This window comes from Vipera berus (genome assembly GCF_964194415.1).
Source record: "Vipera berus genome assembly, chromosome: 2".
Taxonomy (NCBI): domain Eukaryota; kingdom Metazoa; phylum Chordata; class Lepidosauria; order Squamata; family Viperidae; genus Vipera; species Vipera berus.
This window is the reverse complement of record NC_138203.1, coordinates 3,809,951-3,826,142: the sequence shown is the minus strand read 5'-3', so window position 1 is coordinate 3,826,142 and position 16,192 is coordinate 3,809,951. Positions and strand designations below refer to the sequence as shown.

Sequence of the window (16,192 nt, the reverse complement as noted above, 5' to 3'; positions counted from 1 at the left end):
TCTAGTCTCTTCTTAAAAATCTCCACGATTTCTGGGGAGTAAGCTGTTCCACTGGTTAATTGTCCTGACAGTCAGGAAGTTTCTCCTTGATTCCAGGTTGCTTCTCTCTTCAATCAGTTTCCAACCATTGTTTCTCGTCCTTCCCTTTGGTGCTTTGGTGAACAACCTGGCCCCCTCTTCCTTGTGGCAGCCCCTCAATGCAGGTCATGTTCTCCAATTAAGTATCAGACAGTTGTTATGAGAAAAATCTTCAGTTTCTAACCAAATGGTTCTCTGATGACCTTGCTTCTCAGGCTGGACCATTTACAGGTGTGTTGAGCACGCGAAACATCCCCCCTCCCTCTTGCATTTGTAGGCAAGCTAAGAAACAACAATGGCTGAAGCAGAATAATGTTTCTTGGAGGGTCAACAGATATAGTGTTAACCATTAAGAGATATACATTTGGCATCTTCTATTTTCTTCTGGACCCGATGATTGTCCATGACCTCAGTGGGAGAGCAGCAATTGTTAACGATGATGGGTTGATCTACGTCAGGGGTCTTCAAACTTGCCCTTTTATGACTTGTGGACTTCAACTCCCAGAATTTCTCAGTTGGCCATTTTGATGAAACTCCGGGCTTGGATCCAGACCAGGGCTCTTCAAACTTGGCCCTTTTATGATTGGTGGACTTCAAATCCCAGAACTCCTCAGTCAGCCATTTTGATGAAACTGTGGGCTTGGATCCAGACCAGGGGTCTTCAAACCTGGACCTTTTATGACTGGTGGACTTCAAATCCCAGAACTCCAGAGTCGGCCATTTTGATGAATCTGTGGGCTTAGATCCAGACCAGGGGTCTTCAAACCTGGCCCTTTTATGACTGGTGGACTTCAAATCCCAGAAATCCTCAGTCGGCCATTTTGATGAAACTGGGCTTGGATCCAGTCCAGGGGTCTTCAAACTTGGCCCTTTTATGATTGGTGGACTTCAAATCCCAGAACTCCTCAGTCAGCCATTTTGATGAAACTGTGGGCTTGGATCCAGACCAGGGGTCTTCAAACCTGGCCCTTTTATGACTGGTGGACTTCAAATCCCAGAACTCCTCAGTCGGCCATTTTGATGAATCTGTGGGCTTAGATCCAGACCAGGGGTCTTCAAACCTGGCCCTTTTATGACTGGTGGACTTCAAATCCCAGAATTCCTCAGTCGGCCATTTTGTTGAAACTGCAGGCTTGGATCCAGACCAGGGGTCTTCAAACATGGCCCTTTTATGACTGGTGGACTTCAACTCCCAGAATTCCTCAGCCAGACACACTGGCTGAGGAATTCTGGGAGTTGAAGTCCACAAGACAACAAAAGGGCCATGTTTGAAGACCCCTGATCTATGTAGTTGAGTGTTATCAGTACTTAATGCGTAGGCTCACTCGAAAACTGCAGTGATTGGCTTAACGTCGGTGGCAACAGTGGTTGAAAAATGGGCAAGAACCCGCTTAGCAACTTCCTCGTTCGCAACAAAGGTTTTTGGGCTCAATCGCGATCGTACGTTTTAAGGTCTCCCTGCACTAAGATATGTATTGACAGCAACTTGAATCCAACTTGGAACATTTTGACTTTCTGCTCTCCGTTTTGTTTGTTCCCATCAGTTGCAGATCTGAGAGTTTTTGACTTCCTTCTTGTGGACAGACATTTCGACCTCTGAGGAACCCCAAGTGGGATCTCGCCTTCTCGTCTGGGGGGGGTAAGGCTCCCCTCTTCTTCAGCTCGGTCTCCTCTGCTCCACCCCAATAAACTTAGACTGGGGGATTGCTATGGAGCCGAGAGAAAATTTAGGCCCTTCCCGGACGCGGGGAAGTGAGACGGACTTTTTGACATCTACTATTGCTTCTGCCAAAGCTCCTTCTGCTCTTGGAGGATCTGGAGAGGTCCTGCTCTCTACGTCCAGCTCGACAAAAGGGATCTCGGGGAGCGGAGATCATCATCGTATGGAAATTGAGGAAGAGGATGAGCTTTGCTCCAGGAGGGACGTGGATTCAATTTCCAACGCCGACAGCGAGAAGTGGGTAACTGCCGATGGCCTGGAGGAGCAGGAGTTCTCCATCAAGGAGGCCAACTTCTCTGAGGGAAGCTTGAAGTTGAAAATCCAGACCACCAAGAGGGCCAAGAAGCCCCCCAAAAGCCTGGAGAACTATATTTGCCCTCCAGAGATCAAAATTACCATTAAGCAATCTGGGGAGCCCAAACTTTCCAGAGCTGGGAAAAACAGCAAAGCCTCCAGAGAAGAAGACCATGCTCACTCCAAAAAGAAGGTAAGGGAACATTTCTTCTTCTTCTTCTTTGACTTGGGATGGAGATCAGGAAGGATGGGCTTGTTCCTTCTTGACTTCGGCTTTCACAGAGGTTGAAAAGGGACGTGGTTCTCCAGGAGCCATGGGAAGTTCTCATGGACTTTGGTGAGAGATGGGGCTCCATGTTTGGTTCATTGTGAAAGAAATCTGGGTGTTCCTTCTTGGCTTCTGTTTTCACAGAGGGTGGAAAGGAGCACGGTCTCCAGGAGCTCCATCAGATTTTTTCTCCATGAGGGAAGTTCTCGTGGACTTTGGTGAGAGGTGGGCACCCGTTTTTGGTTCAACGTGAAAGAAATCTGGGTGCTCCATTTCTGTTTTCACAGAGGGTGGAAAAGGAGCACGGTCTCCAGGAGCTCCATCAGATATTTTTTTCCCCGTGAGGGAAGTTCTCCTGGGCTTTGAAGAGAGACGGGGTGCCTTGTTTGGTTCGTTGTGAACGAGATGAAATCTGTGTCCCTCCTGAACGCGGTCTTTGCAATCTAAACATGGGACAACACAACAGGTGGACCAGATAAGCAGATGGAAGAGGGGGAGGAGGGGAACGTCAAAAGACAAGGAACCAGATGCTATTAGCATAAGAAGCTCGGAGGTCTCCTGCACACCAGATGCTTTGCCAACGTAGGGGGCCCTCAGCTGAAGGCGGTCTGGAAGAGCTGTTTGCAGGACAATATAACGGCCCACTCGCAACAAAGGCCAGGCCTTGAAACCGGAAGAGCTTGCAGAGTTTTAAAAAGCTCCCCGGCGCTGTGCTTAATAGCCCACCTCTCCTTTTTTTAATTTTTACTTTTGTTTTTCCGTCGAAACAAGTTCTAAGAGGATGCTTCCGTAAAAATTGGGGACGGCTAGAAGCAGTTTTGCACGGAAGCGTTCTCCCCCCCTCCCTTTTGCGAAATTAGCACGATTTTAGTTTTGGGTGTCAACGAAGGGTTTGGGGACTTCATTTGGGGTGTGTGTGTGTGTGTGTGTGTGTGTGTGAGAGAGAGAGAGAGAGAGAGAGAGAGAGAGAGAGACCAAGGTTTGCAACTTGGTTGGCGTCAAACACCGTTCTGATGTCCCCTTTGTTCTTTCATGGACTTTGAATTGAGAAGACAGCAAAGGAAAATGGGTTTGTTTGTCCAGGAGGCAGGAACTCCTAAGAGAATGTTGTTTTGGTTAGACAGCCACTTAAAGGGAGCAATTATCTGTTGCAAGTCACTTTACAGATTGTGCATTTTGTGTGTCCATTTGTGTACGTGTGTGTGTGTGTGTGTGTGTGTGTGAGATTCAAATGGAATGTTCCTCTAACTTGGGGAAAATATGTCCTAAATATTTGCTGGTGTTGGGTGGATGTTTGTGTGTATATGTGTGTGTGTGTGTGTGTGTGTGTGTGTGTGTGTGTGTGTGTGTGTGTGTGTTTCAGGCATCCAAAATTATTTTTTTTTAGCAGGGCAAAATCAGGTGCTGCTATTCCAAGCACAAAGAATTGTTTTACCTCGGATTTTTCTGAATTTGGTAGTAAATTTCAGGAGCGCTTCCCAAGTTGAGTTTGAGCAGGATAGCAAAGTTCCAGGTGCCAGATCAGTTAAGATTTTAATATTTGTATCTGTGGAATTCGACGCACGAGCTTTTTGCATGCTGGATGTCTTGTAAAGATTTCATGTCAACTCTTAAAACATGGGTCCTATCTTCTGAAAATGTGCAATATTTTTTGCAAATACAGCATAATGACTCCGTGCGCTGTTTTTTCTATATGCAAATAAGCGTGGCTTGGATAACACTGTTATTTCTGGATATCTCTTGGGATTAAAAGCACAGTAAGGTGGTAATCTTTTCTCCCTTCCATTTCATCATTGCTGTAGTAGCTATGTTCACACCACACGTAGAAATAGTCAAAGTAGTAACAGCTGCGTCTGTGTAAAATATGATGTGTGTTTAGTTGATGCAGAGTCTGGAGCTTAATTGTGCAAATCCACTTTTGGTTTGGTTAGATTTGTACAAGAACATGGGGTAAATTAAATCAGTTGTGCAAATGTACTTCTCTGTCTTTTTCCTTGGGCCTGCTTTAGAAGCTATTTTTGCTGTGTATGTATATATATATATATATATATATATATATATATATATATATATATATATATATATATATATATATATATATATATATATATATATATATATATACATATATATATATATATATATATACTGCTCAAAAAAATAAAGGGAACAGAAAATAAGTCATCCTACTATTAAATACAGTATATTGTGTTGTTTAAGTGTTCCCTTTATTTTTTTGAGCAGTATATATGTGTGTGTGTGTGTGTATGTATGCACATATGTATATATGTATGTATGTATATATAAATGTGTGTGTGTGTGTGTGTATGTATATATATATATATATATATATATATATATATATATATATATATATATATATATATATATATATATATATATATATATATAAATGTATATATATGTATACATTTATATTATACATACATTATCCTAAAAGACTGGTTGGGTTAACACACCACACTTAGCCGTAGTTTTTATGCTGTGGTTTATTAAACTATAATCTTGAGGTTATCCAATGTGGCTAAGCCGTAAACCAGTCACAAAGGCTGGGTTTACTGACCTTGCTCAGCTAAAACCAAACAAGCCACTGGTCTGTGTGTATCTTTGTGTGTGTGTGTGTGTGTGTGTGTGTGTGTGCGCGCGCGCGCAAGCACCTTCAAGTCAGTGTTTGACTCTGGGCAGCTGCCTGGACAAGTCTCTGCAATTTTCTTGTTGATGTTTACTGAAGTGGTTTGCCATTACTTCCTTCCTAGGGCTGAGAGAGAGAGACTGGCCAAGGGTACCCAGCTGGCTTTGTGCTTCTGGTGGGACCAGAACTCATGTTCTCCCAATTTCAGGACAGGGAAGGAGGGGGAGGGAAGGAAGGAGAGGGAGGGAGGGGGAGAGAAGGAAGAAAGGAAGGAGGGAGGGAGGGAAGGAAGGAGAGGAAGAAAGAAAAAAGAAGAACAGGGGAGGGAAGGAAGGAGAGGAAGGGAGGGGGAGGGAAGAAAGGATGGAGGGAGGGAATGAAGGAAGGAAGGAGAGGGAGGGAAAGAAGGAAGGAAGATTTAGAGAAGCAGAAGCAGGCTCATAGAATGAAAAACGTTTCCAATCCTACTTGATTGGAGATTAGAAATTCAGACCTGTGAAAAGAGATTAAAAGAATTGCGGACGTTTAGCTTTCAACAGGAGGTTAGATTAAATGACCTTACACGACTTTCTCATTCAAGGTTTTCACGCCTTTATGGCTTAATACTTCGATAAAAGTTTACCTTTGCCTCAAACAAAAACAGAAGTGTCAGGAAGTGAAACCCACAGATTCATGGTTTAGGAGGCTTTGAGAAAGTCCATTCCAAACATCAGGGATTAGACAGAGAAGAGACAGAAAGAGGAAAATCTTATTTGGGTTAGGAATGAGATTTTAAGTGGGTTGCAACCGATGTCCTTTTGGCAAAAGACTTTGCAAGAAAGAGAGACGTCGTTGATCTTGAGCAGTACAGCAAATTTGTCTTGAGAAGCGGAGGTAGTAAATTTGGGGGGAAAAGGATCAGTCAAGAAGCAGAAATATACAGGTAGTCCTCGACTTAAGGGCCAAAATGGAACCCAGCATTTCTCTTCTTAAGTGAGACATTTGTTAAGCGAGCTTTGCCCTATTTTAAGACCTCTTTGGCCACAGTTGCTGAAGTGTGCAGTGGCTGAGTCAGTAACCCGGTTGTTAACTGAATCTGGCTTCCCCCATTGAGTTCGCGTGTCGGAAGGCTGCAGAAGGGGATCAAATGATCCCGGGACAAAGTAACCGTCATAAATCTGAGTCAGTTGCCAAGCATCTGCACTTTGATCCCAGGGATGCTGCAAAGGTCGTCACTGTGAAAAAAAAACAGTCACAAGTCGCATTTCTCAGTGCCGTTGTAACTTTGAACGGTCACTGAATGAAGCTTTGTAACTCGAGGACTACCTGTATGGACAGAATTATGGCAAGGATCAGATTGTTAGGATGATAGATTCTTGGGCTCAGAAAGAACAAAATGAAAACCACATCAGCTGCTGAGAGATATTTATTTTCAACAACACTTTGGTGCAGGGGTCTTCAAACCTGGCCCTTTTATGACTGGTGGACGTCAACTCCCAGAATCCCTCAGTTGGTCATTTTGATGAAACTGCGGGCTTGGATCCAGACCAGGGGTCTTCAAACTTGGCCCTTTTATGACTGGTGGACTTCGACTCCCAGAATTCCTCGGTCGGCCATTTTGATGAAACTGCGGGCTTGGATCCAGGCCAGGGGTCTTCAAATTTGGCCCTTTTATGATTGGTGGACTTCAACTCCCAGAATTCCTCAGTCGGCCATTTTGATGAAACTGTGGGCTTGGATCCAGACCAGGGGTCTTCAAATTTGGCCCTTTTATAACTGGTGGACTTCAACTCCCAGAATTCTTCAGTTGGTCATTTTGATGAAACTGCGGGCTTGGATCCAGACCAGGGGTCTTCAAATTTGGCCCTTCTATGATTGGTGGACTTCAACTCCCAGAATCCCTCAGTCGGCCATTTTGATGAACCTGCAGGCTTGGATCCAGACCAGGACTCTTCCAACCTGGCCCTTTTATGACTGGTGGACTTCATCTCCCAGAATTCCTTAGCCAAGCACGCTGGCTGAGGAATTCTGGTAGCTGAAGTCCACAACTCTTACAGTTGCCAAGTTTGAAGGCCCCTGCTTTGGTGGACTATTACGTTCTACACTTTGGGAGAATATTCCATTCCTGTTGGGCTCCTTTGCTTTTTCCCCACAAGGCCTGGAAAGGTGACCTCTGCACAAAAAGTCCGTATTTACCCAGAAAAGCAGAGGCTGCTCTACTTCAACCCTTTTCTTTTCAAGCAGAATTCAACAGGAAATGAGCAATTGAGCGCTTGTCCCAGAAATGATGCTATATGATCTCAAGTGAACAAACACCAGGAGAAAGGGAACTTCCGTGGAAATCTGGCGATTTACTGGAGTAAGCAACCTTTAAAAGCCATTGTTTGAGGTTGGGGCACGAAGACCTGTTTTTTTTTTGTTTTTTGTTTTTTTTTTAAAGAAAAAAAGGTAGCACGGTGAATTTGGCAGCGATTGACGCTTTTCTCCCAGAGTTTTGGAATTGGCGTGTGTCTTTTGAAAATTATCAATGCAAGAAGTGGGTAGGGCTGGATTTTCAAAAACCTGGTACATTCTTTCTTTCTTTCTTTCTTTCTTTCTTTCTTTCTTTCTTTCTTTCTTTCTTTCTTTCTTTTTCTCCCTCACTCCCTCTCCTTCCTTTATTTCTCCCTCTCCCTTTCCTTCCTTCCCTCCCTCCCTCTCCTTCCTTCCTTCCCCTCCCCCCTCCTCACATTTCCTCCCCCCTCCTCACCCTTTCCCTCTCTCCCTCTCCTTCCTTTCCTCCCTCCCTCCTCTTCCTTCCTTTCCCTCTCACCTTCTCCTTCCTTCCCTCTCTCCTTCCTCTTCCTCCCTGACTTCTTCCTTTCTTCCTTCCTTCCTTCCTTTCCCTCTCACCCTCTCCTTCCTTCCTTCCTTCCTTCCTTCCTTCCTTCCTTCCTTCCTTCCTTCCTTCCTTCCTTCCCTCCCTCTTGCCTTCCTTCCTTCCTTCCTTTCCCTCTCACCTTCCTTCCTTCCTTCCTTCCTTCCTTCCTTCCTTCCTTCCTTCCTTCCTTCCTTCCTTCCTTTCTTCCTTTCTTCCTTCCTTCCTTCCTTTCCCTCTCACCCTCTCCTTCCTTCCTTCCTTCCTTCCTTCCTTCCTTCCTTCCTTCCTTCCTTCCTTCCTTCCTTCCTTCCTTCCTCCTTCCTTCCTTCCTTCCCTCCCTCCCTCTTGCCTTCCTTCCTTCCTTCCTTTCCCTCTCACCCTCTCCTTCCTTCCTTCCTTCCCTCCCTCCCTCCCTCCCTCTCTTCCCCAAATAATTATATCTCATAATAAATAAAGTTATGACATAATTTTACGATTAGCTGATTAATCATCGCGACTGCGGTTTACTTTTATACTGATTTATCTTGTGGATGTTGTTATCGTTTTCATACCTTTTGCATTGTTTTAATAGTTTTAAAATTTTAAGACTTGTAAGCCACTCAGGGTCACCTGGCCGAGGTGGGTTAGGCTTAAAAAGGGCGATGAAAAAAGCGACTTGCTTCCCAAACATGCCAGAGGTTTCCTGGACACGTTACAGATAGTCCGTGAATTTGCAAACACAATTTAGCCCAACTTTTTTTTGTTGTTGCTAAGCGAGACATTGGGTAAGGGAGCTTAGCCCCATTTTCCGACTTTTTCTTGCCACAGTTGTGGCAATCTCTGCACTTGTTAAGTTAGCAAGACGAATGTTAAGAGAATCTGGTTTCCGCATAGACTTTGTTTGTCGGAAGATCGCAAAAAGGGATCATGTGACACACACACACACACAGACAGACACACACACACACACACACACACACACACACACACACACACACCCCGGGACACTGCAACCGTCATAAACATGAACCCAGTTGCCAAGTGTCCCGAATTTTGATCACGTGACCCTGGGGGAAGGCTGCAACAGCGGTCAGTGTGAAAAATGGCCAAGTCATTTTTTTTGAGTGGCACTGTAACTTTGAACGGTCGCTAAGTGAACTGTTGTAAACCGAGGACTTATCTGTATCATCCTGAGGGAATTATAACCCCCTGCATCCGGAGGGCACCTGGTTGGAGAAGAACAGGAAGATAAAGCAAGTTTTGGACTCTGTATAGAACTCTGTATAGACAGTGTTGGCTGGCTGAGGAATTCTGGGAGTTGAAGTCTGCACTTCTTAAAGAATCTTACAGGACAGGACAGGAAAAGAATAGTGTAGAATTGAAATTGGAAAATAGAATAGAAATAGAGTAGAGTAGAGTAGAGTAGAATAGAATAGAATATGGAATAAAATAGAATAGAATAGAATAGAATAGAATAGAATAGAATAGAATAGAATAGAATAGAATAGAATATGGAATAGAATAGAATAGAATAGAATAGAATAGAATAGAATAGAATAGAATAGAATAGAATAGAATAGAATAGAATAGAATATGGAATAGAATAGAATAGAATAGAATAGAATAGAATAGAATAGAATAGAATAGAATAGAATAGAATAGAAAAATAGAATAGAATAGAATAGAATAGAATAGAAAATATGGAATGGAACGGAATGGAATGGAATGGCATTGGAAGGGACCTTGGAGGTCCTCTAGTCCAGCCCCCTGCTCAGGCAGGAAACCCTATAATACCTTTTCAGCAGTGCAGAAGCTGTCAGTCTCTTCATTCCTTCTTTCTTTCATTTAAAGGTAAAGGTAAAGGTTCCCCCGCACATGCGTGCTAGTTGTTTCTGACTCTAGGGGCCGGTGCTCATCTCCGTTTCAAAGCCGAAGAGCCAGCGCTTGTCCGAGGACGTCTCCGTGGTCATGTGGCCAGCATGACTAGACGCCAAAGGCGCACAGAACGCTGTTACCTTCCCACTGTAGTGGTCCCTGTTTTTCTACTTGCATTTTTACGTGCTTTCGAACTGCTAGGTTGGCAGAAGCTGGGACGAGTAACAGGCGCTCACTCTGTTACGCGGCACTCGGGATTCGACCCGCCAAACTGCCGACCTTCTGATCGACGAGCTCAGCGTCCTAACCCACTGAGCCACCGCGTCCCTCATCTCTTTCATTTACTTTCCCCCATTCCCGTCTTCTCTCCAAGGAAACCTTTTTTCATCATAGCGCAGCCTTCGCCAAATTCTCCTTCACGTCCCTTCGCCTTGCCCAATTTGCCGCTGCAAGGGAATGAAAATTCGTGCTTTTAAGCATCTTGCAAGCGTGCCTAACGTTATCAGCTGGAGATAAGGGGCTCTGCTATCTCTTTTGGAAAGAGCCAGTGTCTCCTGCAGCTTCTGAGGGAAATCTTGAAGGAGTTCAGATTAGGTCAAAGCTCAAATTCCTGTATAAACTTTGGAGGGTTAGGGTTTGGTTTGCATTCAAGGAAGCTCCAGGTGGATTCTGCTGGCCTTCTTCAAAAGCGGTGATTTTTTTTTCCCAACAAGCTGGAAAACATTGGTCTGCTTACCAGGAGTGGAAGAAATAAAATCTTTTTTTGGGGGGGAAAACTGCCATCAATTAACCCTCTAGAACTCACCGTCTCCTGGTGATTGGCTCAGAGTCATCCAGTTGGTTTTTATGCTTAAGGCAGGACTAGAACTCCCAGTCTCCTGGTGATTGGCTCAGCCGGCTTTCATACCTACGGCAGAACTAGAACTCCCAGTCTCCTGGTGATTGGCCCAGAGTCATCCAGCCGGCTTTCATACCTACGGCAGAACTAGAACTCACAGTCTCCTGGTGATTAGCCCAGAGTCATCCAGTCGGCTCTCATACCTACGGCGGAACTAGAACTCCCAGTCTCCTGGTGATTGGCCCAGAATCATCCAGCCGGCTTTCATACCTACGGCAGAACTAGAACTCACAGTCTCTTGGTGATTAGCCCAGAGTCATCCAGCCGGCTTTCATACCTACGGCAGAACTAGAACTCCCAGTCTCCTGGTGATTGGCCCAAAGTCACTCGGTTGACTTTTATGCCTAAAGCGGGACTAGAACTCCCAATCTCCTGGTGATTGGCCCAGAGTCATCCAGTTGGCTTTCGTACCTAAGGCGGGACTAGGACTCCCAATCTCCTGGTGATTGGCCCAAGAGTCACTCAATCGGCTTTCCCAGAGGTGCTTTCTCGCCACAGTTGTTTAAAGTTAGTAACAAGGTTGTAAAGTGAATATGGCTTTTCCCATTGGCTTTGCTTGTCAGAAGGTGATAAAAGGGGATCCCGTGCCCCCCCCCCGGACACTGCAACCATCATAAATATGAGTCAGTTGCCAAGTGTGTGAATTTTGATCACATGAACCGGGGGGGGGGATGCTTCAGTGATCTTAATTGTGAAAAAATGGTCCTTTTTTCAGTGCCGTTGTAACTTTGAACGGTTGTAAGGTGAGGACTACCTGTGTATTTATATTTGCTATTAGGTGGCCCGTTGTGGTGATGGAGCTTTGCATGGGCAGGAGGATCCTTCAGTGTGTATGGACAATCCCAAGTCAGTGTTGGCCTATGAAAGCAGCCTGCACCAAAATAAGAAGAAGAAAAAAAAGAATTTCTTTTCTTTGAGTGATTTTATAAGTCATTGAAATGTCAGATGGAGTGATTTTGATTTTTTCCAGGCAGACGGGGCCCTTCCAAATTGTCGATCTGATTTTCGAAATTTGGTTAGTAGATTGGACAACCCCCTTTTGTCTGAAACGTTACGGGGTTTGCTGCTTGGGCGGTAAGGGGTGGACTAGAAGACCTCGAAGGTCCCTTCCAACTCGGCTATTCTGTGACTATAGGAGATTTGATTGAAACCCCCCCCCCCCTTGGAATTAAAGTCTTCGACTTGGTACCCAGCACGGAGGGCAGCTGGGCTGCTCTCAAACATTAATTTCCCTTTTGGGGTGACGCAACACGTGGTATCGCAACACGGCCCTTGCCCTGCATTGCCACTGTGCTGTGGACACATGAAGTGGCACAGTCCGTGTGGGATTGGCCTTGGTGCGTACTTCCTATTGTGCGCAGTCCTGATAGGAAATAACGGTGTGTTTCTTCAGCTTCTCATCCTGTGTGGAAGAGGGATGACTCTCGTTGGGCAGGGCACCATCTGGAGATCCATCTTGGTGGATTTGTACAGCAAAGGAGTGAGATTGAACTCCACCAGTTTGATGGAGCGGTGAAGGTGCCGTTTCAGAAACCAGGAGACGGTGAGCTCTAGTTCCGCCTTAAGATGAAAGTCGGGATGAAAGTCACCTGGGTGACTTTGGACCATCAGCAGGAGATGTTGAGTTTAGTCCTGGCTTAGGCATCAAAGCTGCCTGGGTGACTTTGGTCACTAGGAGATGGTGAGTTATAGTCCCGCTTTAGGCGTGAAAGCTACTTAGGTGGCTTTGAATCATCACCAGGAGACAGTGAGTTTTAGTCCTGGCTTAGGCATGAAAGCCATGTGGGTGACTTTGGTCCAATCACCAGGAGAGTGTAAGTTCTAGTCCCGCCTTAGGCATGAAAGCAGTCTGGGTGACTTTCGTCCAATCACCAGGAGCCTGGGAGTTCTAGTCCCACTTTAGGTATGGAAGCTACTTAGGTAACTTTGAATCATTACCAGGACACTTGAGTTCTAGTCCCAGTTTAGGCGTGAAAGCCACCTGGGTGGATTTGGTCCAATCACTAGGAGACTGGGAGTTCTAGTTCTAGCTTAGGCATGAAAGCTGTCTGGGTGACTTTGGTCCAATCACCAGGAGACTGTGAGTTCTAGTCCCACTTTAGGTATGAAAGCTACTTGGCAAACTTTGAATCATTACCAGGAAACTGTGAGTTCTAGTCCCGGCTTAGACATGAAAACCAGCTGGGTGACTTTGGTTCAATCACCAGGAGACTGTGAATTCTAGTCCCGCCTTAGGCATCAAACCCGGCTGGGTGACTTTGGGCCAATTACCAGGAGACTGTGAGTTCTAGTCCCGGTTTAGGCATCAAACCCGGCTGGGTGACTTTGGTTCAATCACCAGGAGACTGTGAATTCTAGTCCCGCCTTAGGCATCAAACCCGGCTGGGTGACTTTGGGCCAATCACCAGGAGACTGTGAGTTCTAGTCCCGGTTTAGGCATGAAAGCTGCCTGGGTGGCTTTGGTCCAATCACTAGGAGACTGGGAGTTCTAGTCCTGGCTTAGGTGTGAAAGCTGGTTGGGTAACTCCTCGAGCTAATCCTTCTCTCTCAGCCCAGTCCATCTGCTGGTAGTTGTTGAGCACATCAGAGAGCACATGATGTACACCGCCTGAAATCAAGGCAGGATCTAAATCTAATGAAATGCATGTCTTTAAAACAACAACAACAACAACAGCGTCTCTTTGTGTGTTTTCCAAGTGCCTGGTTTCTCAGCCAAAGTTTGCAGGTAGTCGGAGCTGGAAGAGTTGAGTTGCCTTTTAGGGCTGAGGTTGTAAAAGCTCTTTGACACAGATTTACGGTGAGCCGGCTCTGAAGAATCTTCCTTGGGATTTATGAGCAGGGGCTGCCTAAATCTGCTGTTTGAAGTTGTCGCACATCTGTAATTTCCTGACCTAACAACCTACAAAAAGAGGGTTTGGGCTTCTAATGAGTTGCTTGCCGGAGCTTCAAGCAAGGCCTGAGATGAGGAAGACTAAAAATAGGCGGTTAGGAGAGTTTTGGGAGTCTTTCCAGTCTCAAGATGATTATTCTGCTTAGAAAAATCCACCCAGTGTGTTACGAATAAGGTAGGGAGACGATCTGATGTTTGTTTGTTTTTATTATAAACTGTCTTTCCTCCAGGAAACTCGAGAGAGATCCTTCCTTCCTTCCTTCCTTCCTCCCTTCCTTCCTCCCTCCCTCCCTCCCTCCCTCCCTCCCTCCCTCCCTCCCTTCCTTCCTTCCTTCTCCCTCTTTCTTTTCACTTCTTCCTTCTTTAATTCCTTCTTTTCCTCCCTCCATTTCCTTTCCTTTGGCAGGAAAGGTCATAAAACGGGGCAATGTTCACTTAAAAAACTTTCTCGCTTAGCAGTGGGGGGGTCCATTGTGGTCGTAAATCGAGAACTGTCTGTACCGACAAAACCGTTTGCGTGACTGAAACTTCCAAGCGGGTGTAACCAGTTGATTGCGATCGACTCATATAGTGTCCACCTCTTTGAAGGAACGTGCCTAATTCAATTTAATTCAGAATAGAGTTGTAAGGGACCTTGGCGGTCTTCTAGTCCAACCCTCTACTCAAGGAGGAGGCCCTATGCCATTTCAGACAAGTGGCTGTCCAGTCTCTTCTTAAAAACCTCCAGTGACTCCTCTAAGGCTACATCTTAGACCAGGGGTAGGCAACCTTGGCTCTTTTATGACTCTTGGACTTCAACTCCCAGAATTCCTGAGACAGCATAGCTGACTCAGGGATTCTGGGGGTTGAAGTCCAGGAGTTATAAAAGAGCCAAGGTTGCCTACCGCTGTCTTAGACTAATCTAAGACTAATCTAAAGTACATTCCGACAACGTATATTCCTCAATTGAGGAATACTTGTGGAAACACAAGCAGATAATTACTATGGGTCACAACTACTACGGTGTCATCCCATCCAAATCCCTGCTGTCAAATGCGGTGTTTTAATCCCCCTCTGCATCTTAACTTGGACCGGATCCTTTACTCAATCCGCTTGGAAGAGTTTTTGCGTTGTTTATTTTAATCATTTGCTCAAACCAATGTGCTTGTTTATCCCACTCAGGCGGCGAATATTTGGATTTTTCTTTCAGCAGAACTCAAATCCACCCATCTCTCTGGAGGGGAAACCAACCAACCAGCCAAACAACCAACCAACCAACAAACAAAAAAACCCAAACGCACACCCCAATAAGACCCCCATTTGTTGTGTTTGCGTTCCTCGTTATTCACAAGTGTTTGTTATTGTTTTTAGTTTTTTATTTTTTTCTATTATTTTTTTTATTGAAAAGTTTTACAGTACATTTTTGAATACAAAACCCCTCCCCTCCCCCTCCCCTCTCCCCAAACCTCCCCAACTCTCCCCTCCCCTCCCCTCCCCCCCTCCCCGACTTCCCAGAGCTAAATACAGGGTATAAAAATACAAACAAACATAATCTAAAATATGCAAACAACAATAAAATATTAAATTCTATCACAGTTTAACTCTTAATAAAATAACTACAAGCTAGTTATACATCATATAAATCCACTACTTATTCAAATGCTAGATGAAACTTTTTAGTCTCATATTTATTCTGGATATAATCAATCCATCTTCTCCACTCCACTATATATCTCTGTTGCGACTGGTCTTTCAAGTACGCTGAGATCTTTGCCATTTCCGCCAAATTGGAAACTTTTAAAGTCCATTCTTCTATAGTCGGCAGTTCTTCCTTCTTCCAATATTGCGCTACTAAAAGTCTCGCTGCCGTAATCAAATTCAACATCAACTTAGTGTCCACAACAGTAGTATCTGTGATAATGCCCAGTAAAAACAATTGCGGACAAAACTTTATCCTTTTCTTGAATATTTTTTGCATATTCCACCAAATTTTAATCCAAAAAGCGTTTGCTTTTTTTGTAGGGTAGGGTGTGTGTGTGTTTGTGTGTATGTATGTATGTATGTATGTATATGTGTGTGTGTGTGTGTGTGTGTATACACACACACACACACACACACATACATACATACATACATACATCCTGGAAATTATCCCACTCATAAGCAGACTGTTTATTTTCTTCTCGCCCCGCTGTTTTTGAAATCCTTTCTTCAGGGGGAAAAAGGGGAGAGATTTCTTTTTTCAAACACCCCCCCCCACAAAAACACACACACACACACACACACAGAAACACACAAGCGTCAATTAGCAATCGCTCCCCAATTTTCCCTCTCTTTTCTCATCCTCCCTTGATTGTGTTTTGAGAGTCGGGTGGGTGGGCGAGCCCTGATTTCTGATGCACAATCCGGCTTTTTTTTCCTGCTTTTTTCTTTTAATTTCCCCCTGATTACTCGTCTTATCTGTTTATCTGGAATAATTTTTTTTCTCCCCCCCTCACGGTTGCGTCTGTGGTAAGACGTGAAGCGCCCGTTTCTTAGAAAACAGCAGCTGCGCCCTGGCCACATTGAGCGGCCTATTCATTCAGGCGCCTTAATGGCCCTTTGTGCAAAGGACGAGCAGGGTGGGGGCGACCCCACCATGCCTGCTTCGCTCGCATCCCACCCCCCACCCACCCCGTTGTTTGAATCAGGGGAGCACCCCTCTTTTCTCCTCCCCCAC

At 45.0% G+C, this 16,192-nt stretch overlaps 1 protein-coding gene across 1 annotated transcript in view; it reads left to right on the top strand.

Annotated features, from left to right (window-relative positions):
* Nucleotides 1–1,784: 1,784 nt before the first annotated feature.
* SETBP1 (SET binding protein 1) overlaps nt 1,785–16,192 on the top strand; it is a gene marked incomplete at its 3' end in the record, with an annotated part of 252,576 nt that continues 238,168 nt past the window's right edge. Inside the window, exon 1 of the mRNA XM_081319238.1 lies at nt 1,785–2,285. Within this exon, the coding sequence (XP_081175364.1) occupies nt 1,788–2,285 (498 nt within the window). The 5' untranslated portion in view covers nt 1,785–1,787. The remainder of the gene's footprint in view (nt 2,286–16,192) is intronic.